This window comes from Rattus norvegicus, chromosome 7 (genome assembly GCF_036323735.1).
Source record: "Rattus norvegicus strain BN/NHsdMcwi chromosome 7, GRCr8, whole genome shotgun sequence".
Lineage (NCBI taxonomy): Eukaryota > Metazoa > Chordata > Mammalia > Rodentia > Muridae > Rattus > Rattus norvegicus.
In genome coordinates, this window is record NC_086025.1 from 128,883,562 (window position 1) to 128,905,687 (window position 22,126).

Below are 22,126 nucleotides of genomic sequence, written 5' to 3' on the forward strand. Positions count from 1 at the left end.
TCTCTCAGCCCCTAGTTGACACATTCCTATAGTTCTCTCTAAACCTGTGTAGCCTATGACTTACAGATGATTCTGAAGTTAGCATCAGTTATGTCTTGAAAAGGGGCCTCAGTCTCCTTAGGGCTTTAAACCAAGGTTTGGCAGAAGGTTCAGCAGGTGGTACATTGGGGTGATCTGGTGTTCAGTTGCCCATTCACTGCACCTCTGCACAGAACACCACTGATGTGTCAAGAGCACCTAGAGCACGCTAGTTAGCCTTTGAGACGGGCAACATAGACATACTCAGGACTTTATGTTCCAAGTTTTGAAATTAAGAGAACTGATGTTAGTGTTCAAGGTAGTACTCTTACTTCTTAATACAGGACTTAATGGCTGTACTGAAGACACCTTCCAAAACCTATTAAGTAAGTGTATTATTTTAAATAGAACATGTTTGCTTTTTCCAAAGTATCCTCCCCCACATTCTAATGTTTTAGTAAATGCTCAGTTTTTCACCTAATTTTAAAACTAATTTTTTTTGCCAAAAAATGATTTTTTTCCTATTTGCTTTAGGTTATCAGAAATGAGAGTTCCAAAGACTTCCTGTGCCCCCTGAGTGGGGGAAGATTAATTATGATTAATGTATTAGCACCATGTGTCACCTACTTCTCAGCTGTATTAGATCCTGGGAAAATAGCTGTGTCTTTGTCCTGCCCCCGTGGTATGCCAGTAAAGTCATTTGTTGTTTTTATTTACTCAAATTCAGTTTTTCTTCTGCGTTGACATCAGCTGCTACTATGTTCATTTTTCCTTATGAGAAGAGCTAGAACTCTAAGCGGTTCTGTGCTTTCACAGGCCCAGTCCTCTGCACCCATGTCTGAGATTTAACAGGGCCCCTGGGTCCCATGACTTGTTTCCTCTGTCTGTGTTATCAGTGCCTTGTTACCAATGCCTTCTTCAGTCTGTCTGCCTGGGCAGGGCAGAAGGAAAGGAACAAAAGGCAGCATACTGCGCTTTTGACCTCAGATACATAATAGATAAATTGTATATCTCATCTTGTAGGAATTTAGATAAGTTGGCAAACAGAGTGACGCCATCTGGTTTATAGTGGTCTTATAAAAATACACCCAAGTATGATGCTTCATTAACTTTAATGAAGCAATAGACCATAAATGTTTGCACTATCTTCGCTATCTCTACAGTTAATGCTGTAGAAAGGTTAGGTCTTTAATTCCAGGTGTGAGCCAAGCTGTCCTCCAGCAGTGGGGAACTTCTCACAGCCTGGCGTACCGACAGTCATGTGTTAGGACAGTTGTTCTCAACCTTCCGGATGCTACGACCCTTCAATACAGTTCCTCGTGTTGTGTTAACCCCCCAACCATAAAATTATTTTCATGGCTACTTTATAACTGTAAGTTTCTACTGTTAGGAATCATAATGTAACTATCTGATATACAGGGTATCTGGTACAAAACCCCAAAGGGGTCGAGACACGGGTTAAGAACCACTGTTTTAGGACGCTGTGAGGGTGGTCTCAGGAATGTAATTATTTTGTTCTTTGGCTGTTGACATATTCTGCTGTTGTGACCCTTCTCTCTAAACTTAACTGGCCGTATGGAAATTGTAGGCCTCCTTGGCTAGTCAGAGGCACCCATTTGATTGTCATCTTTGGGAGCTGCCTTCAAGCTGTCTCTCTTCCATTTCCCATTTCTTCTCTGGTACTTATGTAGAGGATCCTCTGAAGGACTCTTCAGGAGAGGCCATTTCTACTGGGCTTTCTCTTCAGGGCATAGGGATGCTAGCATGTGAGTTAAGTGTATAAACAAAGGTATTTGGTGTGAATCAAACCTGTAATTCTGGGCTGGAGAGATGGCTCAGTGGTTAAGAGCACTGACTGCTCTTCCAGAGGTCCTGAGTTCAATTCCTAGCAATAGCATGGTGGCTCACAACCATCTGTCATGGGATCCGATGCCCCTCTTCTGGTGTGTCTGAAGACAGCTACAGTGTACTTATATATAATAAACAAATAAGTCTTTAAAAAAATCTGTAACTCCAATACTGGGATTTTTTTTTTAAACAAGGTTCAAGTCCTAAGTGCTGTGGCAGAGATGAGCTGTCTGAACTTTTGGCTAATAAGTTGGCTTTGTAAACAATCTTTACCTCTCTAAGGAATCTCCCCAGGCAAGCTGAGGTATTCTTTATTTTTTTAGGCACTAGAAAGAGGAATTTTTTTTTTTTGCATCAATAGGAACCAGCCATTTCACAAAACCTTTTTATATATTCAAGAAATCAGATGTGTCGTGACTTATAAAATTCATTCTGTTATTACGGGTAACGTTAAAGGCCGTTCCTCGCTGTTGTGTCGGGACCATCTGAGGATGCGTGCTCCTGCTGCTCGTTACGTGTACCTCCGTTCTCTTTACATCCTAACCTGTCGTTTCTGCATGTCAGTGGCTTCTTGAAGTGATGTGGCCCTGTCCACACACGAGAACATCTATTTAAACCTCCTCAAACAGTTGGTGTTTTTTTTTTTTCAGCGAACTTAACTATTTAATGCCCCTTTAAGGGTGTTTATTTTTCTGTAAAACCAAAGTTACACGATTACGTAGTGATTCCGAGTATAAGCCAACGCTTTCTTGTTATTTGAACTTTCTGACTTTTTTAAGTGCTCAAGAATGAACAAGGCAAGTTCTCTACTGCCGATCGACCTCCAGCACACAACAGTTCCTTTACGGAGCTCTTCACTTCGAGCTTCTGTAGAGTTATTTGATCTAGAACCCACAGAGTGTATATGATTGGTTTGCTCTCTTGAGGTCCATCACACTGGGCTGTCATTTCATTCATGACAGGGTCTTGATGCCAACACAGGGGTTGGTGTGGCAGAATGACCCACCTCCTGAATGAATATTGGCTCCTTCACCTCACCCAACACAGCAGTCACCTAATACCAAGGCCAGCAGACTCCCCCAGCTGCTGATCTTTTGACCTCTGTCTCATCTGGACTGAGATTTGTATTCATAATATATCCTGGATCCCTAAAACTTAGTTAGTCCAAGAAAAATGTAAAATAGTTCACTGATGACTTCTAATATAGACTGTGTTCATATTATTCAAATGCATTCAGATTTTCGATGTCTTCTACGGATTAAATTATATCATCATAAAAGAGTTCACTGGTCATTTTTAATATGGGCCATGCATTGAAATGTTAACGTATTATTGGTTAAATTATGTTATTATAATTAGCTTCACTTGTTTGTCATTAGCTGAAAGTATCCACTGGACATTTTTACTTGGCTCCCATTAAATGTCTGTCAGATACTGCTCCTCAGTATATCTTAAGACAGAAACTGCCCTCGCTTACCTCCTCACCAGTTCCCCCAAGAGACCGTCAGGATAATGACTTCCTTAGCCTCACTACAACATTTAATTGCAGTGGGGAGGTTAGTAATTTTCTAGACGCAGCCTAGAGTGTTTTGAGACCTGGCCACATACATGAAATAGTAGCTGAGGATCTGGTAGTTCGTGGGGAGCTCACCCTGCAGAGGAGCATCAGGTGCTGAGGCACCTCTCTCCCGTCACCGTGTGCACCCCGGGGAGTTTGTGGTTTACATATTTACTGTTTATTTGCAGTGCTGGAAAACTTCGACCAGACCATAGTCTGCTCCACCTTTGGATCACTGGAGAGCCAGGAGGACTTCCGCACTCCAGAGTTTGTAAGTACCCCATCTTAAAGTTTTTAATGTGTCACTAAGGTCTTCTTTGAAAAGCAAATTCTATTCTTCAGTGGTTCGATCTGCCACAGGACCCCTCAGTGACTACTAAGACTTTGGTCTTCGCTGTGGCGAAGGTACCTTGAGTGTCCCAGCATCGTGCACTCTGGGTTTGATTTCGCACTGTATATGTGACAGGAACACAGTCGGTAGTAAAAGGATGAGGAGATGTTTGCAAAATTTCCCGCTTTGTTGCCTGATTTCGGTTGCTGTTGGTTTCTGCTCTCTGTAACCTTGGAAATGAGTCGTGACTGAGCACAGACAATGCTCTGGCCAGAGCAGTTATTCATAGTGAAACGGCCTGTTTCTGGTTTCCTTCAAGAACCTTCAGTAATTCGAACCCGGTAGGACTAAGAATATCTTACTGGTTATTTCTACCAAGAGGGAAACTAATGTTCCCACTCAGTCAGACATTGAAGATTAGCCATGGCTCCTACCCTCAAGGAATTAAAAATTGTATTAGATGCCACTGTGATTTTATTAGTGCATTGTTTAAAGAAAATTAAGTATGTAGGATGCCTTGCAGAATGTCTTTCAAAGCAGATTTTGTATTAGTCTCCTAAAGTGCTCGTCTCTCTGACTCATGCCTTATTAAGGCACCGGAGAATCAGGGAAGCATGGCGGCCTTCACCGGATTTGCCCAGTTTTCTCCTTACTGTGAATGACTTGTCTACCATTTGTGTTGGCAACGAAAACGTGTGTGTCTGTGTGAGAGTGTGTCTCTGTGTGTGCGCGTGTGCACACACGTGCTCATGCTTGCATGTGCATGTGTGCCTTTGTATCTCTGTGTCTATGTGTCTATGTATATATATTTTAAATATATATATAGAGAGAGTTTATTTTTGAAGTGTGATGATGCACCTTTACCACTCCAGTAGTTGGCAGAGTGTGACTGCAATACTGATTCTATGAGTCTCTCTCTCTCTCTCTCTCTCTCTCTCTCTCTCTCTCTCTCTCTCTGTGCTACCCACTCGATTGAGCCACTAGTATAGACCTCGAACAGTGCTCTGGACTGAGAAGGATTGCGCATAAAACTGTACCCAAAATGCCGTTTCATTTCAGAGCGGAGCTCCTGCAATATCCCTGCAGATGACCTGCTGGGAAAAGCACTTGGTAGTAACACAGAGACCTGGCATTCAGTGACTCCTGTTACAGTCAGCGTGAGTGTCAGTGAGGGAGAACTGAGTGCACCCAGTAGTTCCCGTCTGGAAGGGCAGCTTGATGCAAAGGCAGGCGATACTGATACAGACTGAGGGAGCCACTCCACTCTTCTCCTTCCGAGCAGATTTTAATCGAAACTTTATAAGGACCATAACTGACGTAACGAGAGCTGTGTGCAGCAAGGTGTTGGCGTGCCTGGAAAACATACATACTTTACACCCATTCTCTGCGTGGAAATGGAAGTTTTCTCGGCAGCTTCGAGTGGATGGAGGTGCTGGTGCTTAGCTCGCCCCAGCAGTATCTGCACGAAGAGTTGGAGTGGGTAGTGCAGATGAAGCCTCCTCCTTCAGCAGCAGCGCTAGTTTCTTTCATGTTTTTCATTCTCAAAGCTCTAAGACTAGTTAGTGTAAGATCAATGATCACAGAGTCCAGAGTCACCAAGGGCAGTCGCCTTGGAGAGACCTATTTCTTATTTCAACCATAGTTCTGAGGATGTGGGAACCAGAAGGAGAATCTTCTTCTTGGCTTTTTTTTTTTTTTTTTTTTTTTTTTAACCATTAGGCCTTCAGAATTCCTGCAAGTCATTTTATTAGGCTATACTGTTGATAACAATATAGATGATTGCCCTGTACGTGTACCTGACAGAATAGCTCTGTGTCCCTGTGTATTAGTTCGTTTTTGCCAACTTGACTGAACACAAGACACGCCCACAGAGAGCGAATCTCAGTTGAGGAATCAATGGCCTTCATCAGATTAGTCTCCAGCCATGTCTGTAAGGCATTTTTGTAATCGCTAGTTGATGCAGGAGGACCACAGGTTGCTGTGTGCAGGGACCTCCCTAGACAGGTGGACATGGGTTGTAGAAGAAAGAGAGCCAAACAGGCCAGTCAGTTGGGCTCTGCTTCAGTTCCTGCCTTAAGTGTCCTGTCCTGGCTTCCCTCAGTGAGGAAGTTTTACCTGAAAGTGTGAGCTAAGATAAACCCTTTGCTTCCTAGGTTGTTTTTGATGAGCATTTTGACAAGCGACAGAAAGCCTGGTTACTGTCTTTCTCTAATGACACCTGCTTACAATGCTCAGGGAGCATTTAGTTTTTAAAATGTATTTAAAAATTTGTTCTTTGAGAATTTCATATATATATACATATATATGCATAGTATATGTATTATGTATATATCATTCTTGAATATTATATGTATGTATATGTATGTATACATGTGTGTATATACCATATGCCTGTATATATTATATGTATACATGTATATATGTATGTGTATATGTATGTATGTCTGTATATGTATGTATATATGATGTATGTTTGAATGTACATATGTATGTTTGTTTGTATGTGTTTATGCATATATCATATTCTTGAATATTATATGTATGTATATATATTATATGCATGCATGTATGCATATATGTATATATATCATATGTATGCTGTATGTATGTGTGTATATGTGATCATATGTATGTATATATCATGCTTGAATATTATATGTATTTAGGTGTGTATATATGCATGCATATAGCATGTATATATCATATGTCTATATGTTATATGTATGTATATATGTTTGTATATATATTTTAAATTTGATCATATCCACATTCTACTCCTCTCCACCATCTCCCTGACTTACCACCACCATAGCTCCCTCCTCCTTCCCCTAACCTGTTGATTGCAGTTAGTGCTTTTCATATGGCCATGGGTGTAGGGCCTTCAGCCGGAGCATGGACAACTGGGCAGGGCACATCCCTGAGGGAAACGGACTCCCCCTCAGGCCACAGCCAGCTGCTAACAGCTCCTCTGCTGGCGTGGGGCGTTGGGAAGGAATACTTTGTGTTCCCACGCCACTCCTGTTTGTGATGCTCGAGACTCGTCAGTTCTTGCGAAGCCTGTAAATAGCTGCTGCTGTTTTCTTCCCAGCACCACTGTTGCCAGCACTTCTGGCCTCATAATAAACATAACTACCATGTGCTGTCTCTGTGGTAAGCAAACTGGCCATAGAAGGAGGTCCCTTGAGAACAGGGCACCCCAGGGAACTACACTGTGATATTTAAGAGACGCCTTCTATGCAGGCTTGGCCAGGACAGTAGGTAAGTCGATGGAAACCAGATTGTTACATTGGGGCCAATACTGGTGGGGGCCAGAGGACCCAGTGGCAAAGCAAAGTCTCGGACAATGCTAGATAAAAATAAAAGAAGTTGGGAAAACTAGTTTTCTAATTATTTTTCCATCGGGCCTTTCGGAGGATCCCTTGCCATCTGCCAAACTGTGTTTGTTAATTGAGTGGATTGACAGCCCTGTCAGCTGCTTGGGGCCTATAGACAGTAGCAGCTCCATGGCCTTCCGTTCTTCTCCCCTGCAGCTTTGGGTGGCTGCGTCGCTTGCCCAGGTGTCCGTTCTTGCTCTCTCGCCCCCCTTTGTAGATGGGAGCTATGGAGGTAGCCAGAACGCTAGAGTGTTAACGAGGCGACCAGAGATGCAGATGTGTTCTTGTTCTGTCAGAATGGTGGGAGCAGGAAATGACATCTCATCACTGTGAGGTGAGGCAGATGTGCCGGTGGGAGTCAGTATGAAAAGGATGTGGTAACTGTGGTTTACTGAGACACTTGGTAATCTTGTACACCGGTATGGCGCCATTTCAGTCTTGGTGCACTTTTGCTAAAGTACAGTAGAATTAGTTAACATTGTATTACAAATGTTTTCCCAATTAGTGCTATCTTTAAAAAACAAACCTGTTGGGGCTGGAGAGATAGCTCAGCGGTTAAGAGCACTGACTGCTCTTCCAGAGGTCCTGAGTTCAAATCCCAGCAACCACATGGTGGCTCACAACCATCTGTAATGGGATCTGATGCCCTCCTCTGGTGGGACAGTATACTTACATAAAACAAACAAACAAATCTGTAAAGAAACAAAGAAGCAAACAAACTTGTTACTGTTGATATTGGGAGGTGGAGATCAGAGGACATCTTCATGGAGGACACCTTTCTCTCCACCCTTATGTTGGGTTCTAGGGATTGAACCCAGGTGGTCAGGATTTCATGTCAGACAGCAAGAAGCCGCCTATCTTGCAGGGGCCTTCCGTGCTGTTTTATTTCTCTCAGTATGATCTGTTCTCTTCTACCAGTGAAGCCTGACTCATCACGTTACAGTTTCTAAAGCAGTTCCTGGTCAGGAGGGAGACGGTGGCTGTGTGACTGATGCCTGTTGTTTGGAGCATGGTTAGGAATCGACATGGAAGATTCTGATTCTGGGGCAGGGTATGGGGAAAGTGGCACTGGGAAGTGGGTGCCTGAGCCTCAGATCATCTAGAAGAGGTCAGACGTAGAAGTAGAGGGTAGATGAGATGACTAAGAAGGTGAGGGCATCAGCCTCTAAGCCAGGTAACCTGAGTTGGATCCCCAAAACCCCCAGGTCGGAGGAGGAGAGAAATAAGTGTTCTCTCTCTCTCTCTCTCTCTCTCTCTCTCTCTCTCTTTCTCTCTCTCTCTCTCTATTTTCTCTCTCTCCTCTCTCTCTCCTCTATCCTCTCTCTCTCTTTCCTCTCTCTCTCTTCTCTCTCCTCTCTCTTCTCTCTTCTCTCTCCTCTCTCTCTCTTTTTTCTCCTCTCTCTCCTCTTCTCTCTCTCCCTCTCTTCTCTCTCCTCTCTCTCTCTCTTTTCTCTCCTCTCTCTCTTCTCTCTCCTCTCTCTCTCCTCTCTCTCTCTCTCTTCTCTCTCTTCTCTCTCTCTCTCTCTCTCTCTCTCTCTCTCTCTCTCTCTCTCTCTCTCTCTTACTCACTACGTGTAACCAACCAACCCAGATGCTGTTAGGATAGTTACAGAGTTAGAACTTAGGTTTGGTTCCCTAAGGATAGAGAACCAATAGGATAGGTTAGAGGATAGAGACATGTTCTGCTACCAGATTCCCAGTTCCGTATCTGGTTAAGAGCTCTAAGGGCTAAATTGAAGGGCCAGTGAGATATGGCTGGCCCCGTAGACTTCTCACACTCACCCCGAGTGTTAAGGAGTTTGAGCTTTGGGTCATCAGAGGTAGTGGTCATTGCGTAGGAACTTACAGTGGTCCGAGCACACACAGTTGAAGAATGGGGTGTGGGGGACATTGATCTAACATCGTTACAGCTGTGACCAACATGGAATCACTGCACTGTTTCACCCCGACCAGCCATTGCAGAACTGGAAGTATTCATATAACCCTCCTGGCTTCTTAGAGGCAGGAGCAATATCTTACCACTTTGGATCTCATGCTAACTGGATTGTTTTCATTGCTTAGCTTCTACTAAATTTGGAGTAAACCATAAAATTTGGACTGGCCAGAGAATGTTACAGTAGGATAAACCAGGGAGAAGGATCGAAGTCGTAAGACTTAATAACCGGGTGTGAAAACAGACTCAGGAGGATGAGTACTCCTCTTTTAAGGCTAGTTATTGCTTGTGACATTTCGAGTGAGAACGTCCCCTATAGGCTCATATATTTGAATATTGGATTCCCAGAGAGTGTGACCTTATTGGAGGAGGAGCGTCACTATTCCAGTTAACCGTCTGTCTACCTTGTGGTCGTGCCTCAGTATGTAAGCTCTCAGTTACTGCTCTAACACTTGACTGCCTACCTGTGCCATGCCCCTTATCGCACCGGCCAGGCACTGGGCCACCTTCTGGAACAAGGAGGCCCCCCCAGATTAAATGCTTTCTTTTGTAAGTTGCCTTGGTTACGATGTCTTAGCATAGAAATAGAAAGGTAACTAAGACATTCTCTTCTAAGAGTTATTGTTAATTCCCTGAAATTCTGGTTTAATTGTCTTCAACAAGCTGAAGAATATGCAGGCCCAAGGAAGAGTTCTGAGTATTAATTTCTTCAACAATAGTAACTTGGCATTTATTTTAGGTACTGAATATTCAGAAAAGAAAATTCTGTATCTTAGGAGCTAACACTTTGATGCGAGAGACTTTAGATACAAAGTAGTAATATAAATTATAAAAGAATATAAATAGGGAAAAGTAATAGGAATTGTATGAGAGAGGGTGTGTGTGTGTGTGTGTGTATGTATGTGTGTGTGTGTTTTTCAGCAGTTGTGAGCGTGTAACAGTTGTAAACAGAGTGTTAGAGTGTTAGAATTGCAAGGCCTGCATGTGGTGCTGGAGTAAACTGGAAGGACAGATGTCTACGCAGGAGTGGCCTCGAAAGAGGACTTGAAGTGGACACTTTACTGATAGATTTGTGGACAAGGAAGGCAATCCACCCGACTGTAGTAGATTGGGAAATGGGGAGAATTGTTGGTTTGGGGCTTTGTAGGTCACTGCAAAGACTCTGGTTTCATTTTTAAGTTGGGAGGCCATTCAGAATGAACTTTGTCTGGATGAGTGGGAGGGTTTCCAGCAAAGTCCTTGAGTGGGATCATTTTTCCGATGTGTTCAGAAGGGACCATGATGAAAAAGAGCTAAGTGGAAGACAGCCAGGCATGCTAATCATGTGATATTGTACATGATACAGTGGCCTATGGGTTTCATGCTCAAGAACCACACATTCCTGCTACAAGAGGAAGAGGGAGAGGGAGGGGTAAGGGGAGAGAAAGGGGTAAGGGGAGGGAGAGGGAGAGGGAGAGAGGGAGGTACAGAGGGAGAGAGGGAGAGGGAGGGAGAGAGATGAAGGAGAGAGGGAGAGAGGGAGGGGGAGAGGGAGAGGGAGGGGTAAGGGGAGAGAAAGGGAGAGGGAGAGAGGGAGGTACAGAGGGAGAGAGGGAGAGGGAGGGAGAGAGATGAAGGAGAGAGGGAGAGAGGGAGGGGTAAGGGGAGAGAGAGGGGTAAGGGGAGGGAGAGGGAGAGAGGGAGGTACAGAGGGAGAGAGGGAGAGGGAGGGAGAGAGATGAAGGAGAGAGGGAGAGAGGGAGGGGGAGAGGGAGAGGGAGGGGTAAGGGGAGAGAGAGGGAGAGGGAGAGAGGGAGGTACAGAGGGAGAGAGGGAGAGCGGGAGGGAGAGAGGAAGGAGAGAGAGGGAGGGAGAGAGGGAGAGAGGGAGAGGGGGAGAGAGAGGGGGAAGGGAAGAGGGAAGGGGAGAGAGAGGAAGGGGGAGGGAGAGAGGTGAAAGAAAAGAAAAATAAAAGATGTTGGGTCTCATTTATAGTTATGCTAGGCTATATATAGCCCAGAGACCACAGATTGGGCAAGCCTTCAAAGGAATTTGTTCAAAGGAATTTAATATTTAGCTCGGCTCATGGACTCTCAGAAGAGGAGAGAAGTCAAAGATGAGGCAGCCAGTGAGATTTGCTCACTTGGGCCATTTTGCCGCAGTCAGTATTCACAAGGTGCATCAACATTGCAGGTGCACCGTGCACTCAGGGAAGAAGGTTGTGAACGTGTCCTCTGCCTGAATGTGGAAGAATGCTTGCTTGCTCTGTGTGGCTGATCCGGAAGCTGAATGTATGGATTGTCAGCATTAAGGAGGACGAGCAGAAGTAGACAGAGATGCCAAGAGACCATTCAAAAAGGTCTCTGAGTCACTTCTCTGGAATAAGGAGTGTCTTTTCCCAGAGAGATGGTGGTAATTAGACCATAGGACCAACCAGGTCATTTAACTCAAAATACTAACAAGTCCCATTCTGTACATTCTGGAACATTCTAATCATTTTCAAAAAATCATCACTTCAAAGGTGTTAAAATGAGCCAGCCCTGTTAGCACAAGGCTATATAGTCCCAGGCTCTTTGTGAGCAGAGGCAGGCAGTTTGCAAGTTCAAGGACACCTTGGGTAACTTGAGATTTTTCTCTCAAAAAAAAAGGCGTGCGGGTCTGGCTCAGAGATACAGTGACCGCCTGTCATGCACATCACTCCTGGTTCAAATCTCAGTATCCCTTTCTACAACTCTGAAGTAGGTAAAAGTCCAAAGTCCTGTCAACAAATGCTTATTGACAATATCGATTAACTGATGATTGATTGATTGATAACTTTTGAGTTGTGATAGACAACAGAGCAGCAGCAGCAGTAGACCTTAAGGGGAAGAAGCCGGTTCCACGAAGGACGTGGCCCAAGCAAACAGGTTGTCGAGCTTCTACAAATGAAAGTGAACTCCGTGGAAGTGGTTTAGCCCTATTGATCAGCCGTAGGTGTCCAGGCTGCTCAAGGATGGTTTCGGAGAAGTACACCTGTAATCTCTGACTTAGGATCTGAGACAGGGAGTTCGAGACCACAGTAAGACTGCCTCAAACCAAGGCCTCAGAGTGGGGGCCAGATTGCCCCGCATTAGTTTGAGCTCTCTGGCTGGAGTTGTGTGTCAGTTAGGGTATCCCACAGCAGGGATACTGGGTTGTGGAACCACAGTTGAGTGGTCTTGAGGTGACATGAGGTGATATCGATGCTAGAAGGCTAAAGTGACAAATGGGGCATTTAAGAAAATAAGTGTGTGTGGGAGGGAGGAGGGGACTACATTGATTTAGGGAGGAGATCGGACACAGAGTGAATGGATGAAGAAGGTCGTAGAAGCCGGAGAGTTTGTCTCCTACACTGTTACAGAAGGCCTGTGAGTAGGTTCTTTATGAACGTTAGGAAGAGGCCACCAGGAGCCACCATGAGGTTGGGCATCTCAGCCTGAACAGAATTCCAGCCTGGACACGTTATTTACTTATTTTTAATGGAGTTCATTAGGCAGGTGGAGGGGACGGAAGCTACTGCAGGTTCATATGCTTTGATTTCAGTGCGGGAATATAGAGGAAAGTCCTGCCTTTAGATACGAAATGAAGAAATAGGGTCCTGGAGATGGCACTTACCGGGTAACTGATCTTAGGAAGAACGTGGAATAGTGGATAAAATTCAATTTATAGAGGAGACAATAGGAAGCAAAGTGGACTCCGGCCCGATTCATAAATCCCAGCTGCGTGAGTAGCGGCCGCAAGGGCAGAAGCTGAAGGCGGATGGCGAGGAAGGTTCAGGCACTGGGCTAATTAAGCACAGTAAGAATTGAACGTAGGGTGATAGTGTCAGGAAGTCGGTGGAAATCCAGGCTTCGTCCACACCGGTCCCACTGAGGACAGACCCAGGCTTCTGCTCAGGTTGGCAAAGCCCCGCCTCCCATTCTGAGTACTCCCTTTGGAGAGGGAGCTCACCGCTCCGTACTGGATAACTTTCCAAGAACAGGACACCATCAGGTAGTAGCAATTGGTAGATGAAGATAGAAACTAGAGATTTCCCTTTCCTTCCGCTATCCTTCTATCCTTCCTTCCTTCCTTCCTTCCTTCCTTCCTTCCTTCTGCCCTTTCCTTTTCCTTCCTTCCTTTCTATTTTTTAGATGAAAGACAATTCACTTGTAAAAAGATTTCTTAAAAATTTAAATTAGGTGTGTATATGTGTGTGCCTGTGTGTATGTATATGTATGTATGTATGTGAAGTGTGAACACATGTGCGTACTTCAGCATGTGCTCACACATGTATATGCATGCCGGTACCCAAGGAGGCCAGAAGTGTGTCATCCCCTGAGCTGGGATTACAGGCGGTTGTGAATTGCCCATCATGGGTGCTAGGAACTGAGCTGCGGTCCTCTTGGAGGGCAGGACATCCTCTTGAACTCTTAAGAGCCACCTGCCTGGCCAGCCCTGAGAAGCATGGTTTTCAGGACTGAATGGGAGGCAAGGACAGCTGACAGACTTTCTTCCAGCAAGATGGTGTCCCACAGCGGAAACACCTGACACCCCAGTGGCATTCGGATGCGGTGAGATGAACAGGACCAGATGGGAATAATGAACACATGACTCAGGATGTGTCCATGGGTGGGAGGGAAGGCAGGCCGTGGATGGTTCACGGAGAGCGGGACTCACTAATGGGATGTGTGGAACGATAAAGACCAGCTGTGGCTGTCCTTCGACGTGGCTCACCGATGCGTCTGGTTTATTTCACATTTTATTTTGTCCACACAAGATAATGACCAGCAGCCAGATCACCTGATCGGGTAAAATCCTCCCTTCCTTATAACTGTTCATTCTACCTGGTTTTACCGCCTTCCTTTTCAGAAATCTTCGACTGTAAATGCCTTGCGAGTCTTGCCTCGCAAAGCGTCACGTCAGGTATTCAGGGAGCTTTCTGTCATGTGGGGATGTCAAAATTAATTTAACAAAACCATGGCAAGGAAAGTAGGAGCCCTGGGCATTCTGAACAGTTATAATGTCTGCATTTACCGTGGACCTCACCCATTACAAAGCGTCTGGACGCACAGCACAGGAAGAGCCAGAGAAGTTAAGAGTCTGCTGGCCAGCAGCCTGACGGTGCCGTGACCTGTCATCGCACAGGGGTGCAGATCTGTGGTAAAAATGTAAAGAGAGAACACAGGATGTGGTGGGAATGTGAACACACTAGGAATTCACAGGGTTCCTAGAAAATTAAAGAGGAGGACCAGAGGGCTTGCCACTGTGCCTGTGTGCCCTTCCATGTTTTACATGTTACATACAAAATCTTTTTATTTTCTAAAACCTCCCAGTTAATTATAGCTTTTATTATTCCATCAAATAGAAATAAAAGGTGCATCTTTATTATAAATCTTAAATTTTTTTACATTTATTTTTGTGTGTGTATGTTTATGTATGTGTGTATATGTGTGCATGTGTGTGTATGTTTATGTGTGCATGTGTGTGCATATGTGTGTATGTGTGTGTGTGCATGTGGTCCCTGTACATCTTGTTCTGCATGTGGAGGTTGCCCTTGTACTTGGAGCGATCTTGCTGGTGCTATGAAAAGTCTTAAGCATTCCTTCAGCCCATCTCTGGGGAGAAACCATAAAGTCATTTTTACCTAGAAGACCCGAGTGCATTTATACTTCCTTCCAAGTCACCTTGTGAAATTCAGATTAATGCGACCTGACAGATTGTAATTACTACCGAACAGCATCTTCATTAATTATAATGCGCAAACCAGCCCCGGAGTGTTCCATCCCGGGGTGTGAACATGGATCAGAATGTATCAAGTCTGAACCTGAGTTGTTGCTGGGGATAAAGTTTGATCTCAGCTAAATGGTCTAAAACAGAAACAGACCATCAGACTTCACAGGAGGCTGGGCCTGGCTTTTGGTCCGTGCATCCCCAAGTGCTTTTTTTTGGTGGTTTATAGACAGAGTTCTTACTGTTAGCCCAGGCTGGGCTTGAACCTTTAATCCTCCTCCTGCCTCAGTGTTTCACGTGCTGAAACCACAGGCATGCACCACTGTGCCCTGAAACTTAATGCATATTTGATGTAAATGTGTGACAGGTGACATAGGAGGGTGAAGGAGAGACAGTGCAGTGAGGGACTTCTAAGATTATAAAATGTCCAGTTCCTGACAGGAACCGTTCTTTTTCTGTAAGCGGAAGCTGTTCCAAAAGCCCCACTAGGAAGTAGAGCCTGAAATGGAACTGAGCACGAGAAGCCTTCTGTGCCCCTGCATGGCTCTGCCCCCTGGCTCCTCCAGGAAGCCTCTTTTTCTGTTTAGGTCTTCTACTTCCTTATACATAAAAAGCAAGAAGGTCAGTGGCAGATTTCCTCACCCGCATGTGGTGCGGCACAGAGTCGAGAGGTGTTTGAGTGGTGTGGAAAACATGTTCACAAAGTTAGGCAGAGAACAGCCGTAGCTTAGTTAGTGGTCATGAACGTTGTAGAAAGTATCGAATCCTGAACGGGGCTTCAGAAGGAAGACACACTCACAGCCTTTAAATTTATAATAAGCCTTAAATAACATGATAGCTTTGCAGCTGCCTATTCTCCGTGCTGTTAGAATCCACTTTCCTATTGATAACCCCGAGTTATTATTATTTACTGTGCTTCAACTAGGCTGCTCTTAGCTGCAGTTGGGCTAGCCCACAGGGCCACTTTTTTATGGCTCAGCTAACCCATGGCAGCTTCTTCTTCTCCCTCAGGTAGGTTCTCCTCTCCTTCCTCTGTCCCCAAGCTCTGGAAACCTAAACCCCACCTATGTGTCTTCTGCCCAACTATTGGCTGTTGGCACCTTTATTCACCAATCAGAAATAACTTGGGGGCGGGGTCACGGGTGCTACTTGCAGACTCCAGATCCTGGTGGCCCGCATTTAGCATTAAAATAGACAGTAAAGGGGCTGGGGATTTAGCTCAGTGGTAGAGCGCTTACCTAGGAAGCGCAAGGCCCTGCGTTCGGTCCCCAGCTCCGAAAAAAAGAACCAAAAAAAACAAAAATAGACAGTAAAAGACAGAACTGCAACATGGCAGGCCACAGCACTGAATGGACATCCCTCAACCAACCATAGCACGTTTCTTGAAAGCGTTGTCATGTGATGTCACACTGTAGGTATCAGAAACTGGCTTCATTCTTAGAAGACCAGGCTAGAGCATTGACAACTTGTATCCCCAAGAAAGTACTCTTATCAGCTCTTGAATGCTGAGCAAATTATCAGTGGGTTGGGGATTAATTATACCCAGCAGTATTATAAAATACCAACAGCGCAACCGGTCAATAAATATACTGAGCCCTTTCTAAAACTCGCTAATAGAATTTTTAATGAATTAAGAATAAGACCTATTTGAATTATTCAGTTTTGAATAAACCACTATCAACATCACTAAATTTTGCAGTAAAATTTTATTAATTTATTCATTCAATATTTATTAACCCATGTGCTCAGTGGGGAAATAAAAAAGAGTGCATCTCAGATGTTCACCCTCAAGGCCAAAGGTGGTACATTGTTCACCTCTGTGTCCGGTGGCTGTCTGTGCAGGTGATGCTGGCTGGTGGTCAGAAGTCTCTGAGGTGTGTTGGAGTGTTAGGTCAGTCCTAGTGTGCACATAGAGAGCTGGCTGTGAGTCAGGATAATCCTGATAGCGCCCTCGACAAAGAAAGGACCACACTTTACGGTCCTTGTTCCTGGTCAGAACCTGAGTGTGTTTATGTAAACCTTACAAAGACAACACACTATAAGCCTAGACTGTTTTTGCAGGAAGTAGTAATATTCCTCAGCTTCTTTGTTTCCTCCACCCTTCTTCCTTGAAGCCACTCTCCCGTCACCACTGTGCCATCCTTTAACAATGCAAACCAGACCATCTCCGTCCCAGCATAGTGGAATCTCTCTCCCGTTGCTTCATCTGCCCCATTATAAAATGTCACAGGATAAATGGGGAATTAATTTCAGTTGATTTATTTAATAATATTTACCCATTTAATGTTTTTGTAACTCTCTTGGGAAGTAGCAATGAAATGATGGCACAGTCTGCATCCCCTCGGGGCATACGTTCTAGTGAGAGACAGACATTAATTAAGCCATTACACGAATAGCTCAACAATTAGAATTAGGAGATGTGACATTTAAGGAGAGGGAAGGTGCTATGAGCTAGGCAACCTCAGAAGGCAGACAATGGAAGACCCCAAAGCTTTACCCTAGAAGGTAGAGAACCTAGACGGTGGACGTACAGCGCAAAGATGAGGGGATTAAACCCTGAGGCCCACTGTGAGCAGGGGCAGCAACATTGGCCCGAAATCTTGGCTGCACAGGAGGGTGTGAAGCAGGAGGATCTGGAGCTCAGGGTGGTCCCAGGAGTCACAGAAAGACCCCTAGCCTCATCTCAAACAAGAATACCAAAGACATACAAGTGTTAAAGGAATAGAGAAACTGGGGACTGCATCAGGATGGACTCGCTAATTCCCTACATCATCTACAATGGCCTCTGCAAACCTGCAACTAAGTATAAGCTTTAGCCGAGTGGTTACATTAAATGTTTTTACTGGAGTATGTTACCTCGGGTCAGTGCAACAAACACCCATTGAATCGCTTTTCCTGGTGTTACAGGTTAAAAGCAAAGCAAGTAGTTTTCCCTTCGGGATTATAGTCTAATTAAAGTTATTGATAGTGTGCACACAAACACATGGCGTTATGTTCCATATGTCTGGCATTATACCGTGGTAACTTATATAATGCAATATTAGAATTGGATAGAACTGTAGCTCTCAACTTTAAAGTCCTACATTTCGCATTCAGTAACATGGACCTGCATAATGTTCAGTACACCAGACCTTAAAACACAACACTAAAACTTAACACATTTCTTAATTTAAACATGACCAACAATATACCAAAAGAGTGATCATTAAATCAGTACTGAATATTAATATACATTAATATACACTAGCGTGTATCCATATAGAGTGTATTTTTGATTTAGCAGAAGAAATGGCATTGTTTTATGTATTTTCCAGGTCCGTGTAAGAGTAGAGAACTGGAGTTTCTTGTTGCTTAGGTCATAGTAGACTTTACAGATTAGTAGCTCTTACAAACGTTTACTTGCTTCCTTATGCAAAATGAAAAGGAATGTCACATTTTATAACATCACCTTCAGTCTCAACCAGAAGCCATTATTAGGAAGCAATTAGACAGTCAAGAAGAAAACAGTTGTGCTAAGTTCTAATATTTGCTTGAAGTTTTAGGATATTGTCATTAATGACAAATGTTTTCTCGAAAGTATCTGCCAGCTACCTAAGTCTTTATAATCGTATTTCAGTCAATTTCTGTGGGATAGAATGAATGCTCCCTGGTGCAGGGGGACATTTGAGTGCAGAGTTCAGAAGCGCTTTTCCTGGTGGCGTCAGGGAACTTTGGTGAGGAGAGAACTGTGCTTTATGAGAACTTCTTTCTTTATAGGGCATGGTAGACAGCTATGGGGGGTGGGGGGTGGGGGCAAGCGTGCTGTTACTGAGGCTCTGCAGTAAGGGGGAGAGTGTGGCTAGGGACTGACTGCAGGCACAGTGGTGACTGTGTTCAGCAAAGCAGCGATTTTCACCCTTCACCATTTTTTTTAAAAACCCTGTTCATTTTATAGATATGGGTATTTTGCCTGCATGTACGTCTGCTTACCACAAGTGTGTGTGGTGTCAGAGGAGGGCATGGGATCCTCTGCACCCACAGACACAGGGGTTTGTAAGCCCCTGGGTGAGTGCTGGGGGTCAAACCCAAGCCCTCTAGGAAGAGTAGAGAACATTGTGGGTCTCCCTTACTGGCCTTTGTCTGTACTCAGACTTTAGGTCGGCTGTCTCAGCACTGACCCCTGTCTTCCCACCATCACCCCATTAATGAATCCCGATAAGATAACATGTATACACCAAGGCTAGCTGTCTGCAATAGGGTTGGGCTTTGAACTTAGATCTCCTGGACTCCAAAGTTCTCATTTTTTTTCCCTCTGTTGTCGGCCTTTCATATCTACCTCCTAAGGAACAGTATGCAATATCTCGTTTTAAGATACCAAAAATGCCATATACTGTAAGAAATATTCAGGCATAAAAGCTTAGCCACCTTTAAGAATGTGTGTGTATGTGTGAATATGCATATATATGCATGCATGTATATGTGTATATATACAAACACATATATGCATGTATATGAGTATATATGTGTATGTATATGTTTATACACACATGTATATGTATATGTATATATGAATATGTGTGTATATATGTATATGCATACATATATGTATATATACACATATATACACATATATACACACAAATACAAATACACATATACATACACACATACACATATATACATAGCTCCTAGTCATATATATGTATATATATGTGCATACACACACACATGTATATACGCAGCTCCTAGCCATCTAGCTATGAGCTGTCTTTAGTGGGTACTGTAATTTCCTATCGTTCACTGCTTCTAGCTGTCTTTGAAGTAGAAACCAGGTTGAGTTTATTGAATTTCTATAAAACTGAACCTCGGTTCTTTAGTACGAGGTATCAGACACTTCTTAGCTATCTTCAACATAACACACATAAACATATATACGTACATTTAAATATATATTCACACAAATACACACATATGTATGCATGTGTATCTTCCTGTGTTGGGAGTATGTGCATGTGAAATGAGGTACCCAGAGAAGCCAGCAAGCCTTGGATTCCACGGAACTGCATTGATGGATGTTTGTGAACTGCCTCATGGACATGCTGGGAACTGACCTGTCCTTGGCAAGACCTCTGGCCTATCTCTCTGGCTCTAGTGGAGCTTATTTCTTTGGGACGTTTAATTTATAGACCATTCCCAATAACTGAGTGAGGTCTCATAAAGTCTTATTTTTATTCTTCCTTATGATGCATTTTAAACGCTTGCCTGCCTTGCTCATAAATGAGTCGTTGGGGCTGTGTGTTGTAGACCTCATCCCAGCACAGCCAGCAGCACTTCGAAGACCACCTTCTGAGTCGAAGGGGGAAAGCAGTATCTTTTTAGTACTTCACCCAATGGATGCTGACCTATGTGGCTCTTTGCTCCCCGAGACTCCGGGTCTTCCTTCCTCTTGGCCTCAATGAAATTAAAAATATCAATTTCCAGAGTAGAGGTCAGAGGACATTATGGCTTAAGAGGTACATGGGGTTTAGAAAGACTGGAGGACAGCACCCCTGCCGAAGACTCTGAGCAGCCGAAGATAGCATGGCACTGCTTTTCCAGATGAGCTGCTCGCTAAAGACATCTCGCCACATCAGAAAAACCCTTAGATGGCTGTCAACCTCACTGCTACCTCGAGGGAGGCTGTGGAAGAAGGATTGCACAGGAGGGAAGACCTGAAGACTTACTGTGCGCCACTGTGCCCACAGCGGTGCTCTGCTGAGTTCCCAGTCAGTCTGTGTAGCTGGATCAGGAAGCCCCCAGTGTGGATCAGCAAACCACTGTGTTCATTCTCAGCTGAGGAACCTGTAGGCCAGTGCCTCTTTATTTAAAAACAAAACAGAGACTGTTGACCTGGGAGCATATGACATGATAATGGAGGAAAAGGGGCAGCTTGCAGCTATGAGTTTGGTGACTGGGATCTACTAGTGTTTAAGATATAGTAAATTATGTATGTCAAAAGTAGTTGAAATATGGCTAAGGAAGAAGGTAAACACCGGTGGGGAAATACATATATATATGTATATATATGTATTATATACACACACACACACACACACACACACATATATATATATATATATATATATATATATACACACACATACATATATGGTGGGGAACTTTTTCTTAAAGGTTCAGAAGTGTAATTTAGGACAGGCATCTTGTCTGAGGTGGAAACCCTACAGCATCCTCCTGAAGATGGTGTAGACTAAAATTTCAGACGGATCCAAGGTTTTATGCCAGTGGATAGGCAATGAACCGAGATATACTGATCTGGGCATCTGAGACCTCAGGAGGCCAGCGTCTGGGAGGACGGTCCTTCTCTCTCACACAGTTTGGATTGTACCTGTCTTGAGCTGGTCACTACCTCTTATATAGTGGGCAGTATGTTGAAAATTCCTTATAGTCTTTCTCTCTCTGTCTCTCTGTCTCTGTCTCTCTCTGTCTCTCTTTCTCTGTGTCTCTGTCTCTCTCTGTCTCTCTCTCTCTGTGTCTCTGTCTCTCTCTGTCTCTCTCTCTGTGTGTCTCTGTCTCTCTCTGTCTCTCTCTCTCTGTGTCTCTGTCTCTCTCTGTCTCTCTGTCTCTCTGTCTCTGTCACTCTCTGTCTCTGTCTATGTCTCTGTGTCTCTCTGTCTCTCAGCTCTTTTGCTCGCACTACCACTGACAGCTGAAAATAAACAGATGATAGTTTATTCTAGAAAGGAAAATGATAGAAGAGCTGCGGCAGGCACTTTCGCTTTTCCTTTTCATCAAATGATGTTTCTTCAATGTTTTATTTCTTGTTTTTAAGACTGAACTGAGATTCCCCCACCCCTGAAGGTGGAAAGCTCATAGGAAAACAGGAAATTAAAAAGAATGAAGTCTTGTTGATGAAATTGGTCGCCCTGAACTCCTAGGGCTTAAGAGAAGACCGGGAAGGCAGCTCCCTGCTTAGCAAGAAGGCACCTGACTGGAGTCTCCCATAAGACTCCGTTTATTTCCATAGCTAGTTAATTCTCTGTGTGTGGTGCTTTGGGTGGGACCCAGGGTCGGGCTAAAACCACTGAGTCATCTCCAGCCCCAATGAATTCCTTTTAAGGAGATTTTATTTCAAAGTTCTGTCTTTATTTGTCTTCCAGTCTAGTTTACAAAATTTAACGGTTTATAAAATTGTGGGAGAATGCCACTTGACAAAAGAACTGAGCCCTCGTCATGAGCTGGAGGGGAACAGTAACAACGATGCTGGCAAAGGTGTGCCTTCAGCCTTGCTGGCATCGGGCATGTGCAAGTCCTGATAATAGAACCATGGCGTTCGGCAAAGGGAAAAGACGAAATGCACACGCTGAATCAGGAGGCTG

At 44.1% G+C, this 22,126-nt stretch overlaps 1 protein-coding gene across 6 annotated transcripts in view; it reads left to right on the forward strand.

The window, feature by feature from the left end:
• The window catches only part of Ano6 (anoctamin 6), a 179,964-nt gene that overhangs the window by 70,720 nt on the left and 87,118 nt on the right, over positions 1 to 22,126 (forward strand). For all 6 annotated transcript variants that reach the window (XM_008765735.4, NM_001401001.1, XM_039079320.2 and 3 more), the window contains one exon: positions 3,613 to 3,695. In XM_008765735.4, coding sequence (XP_008763957.1) covers positions 3,613 to 3,695 — 83 coding nt within the window. The remainder of the gene's footprint in view (positions 1 to 3,612; positions 3,696 to 22,126) is intronic.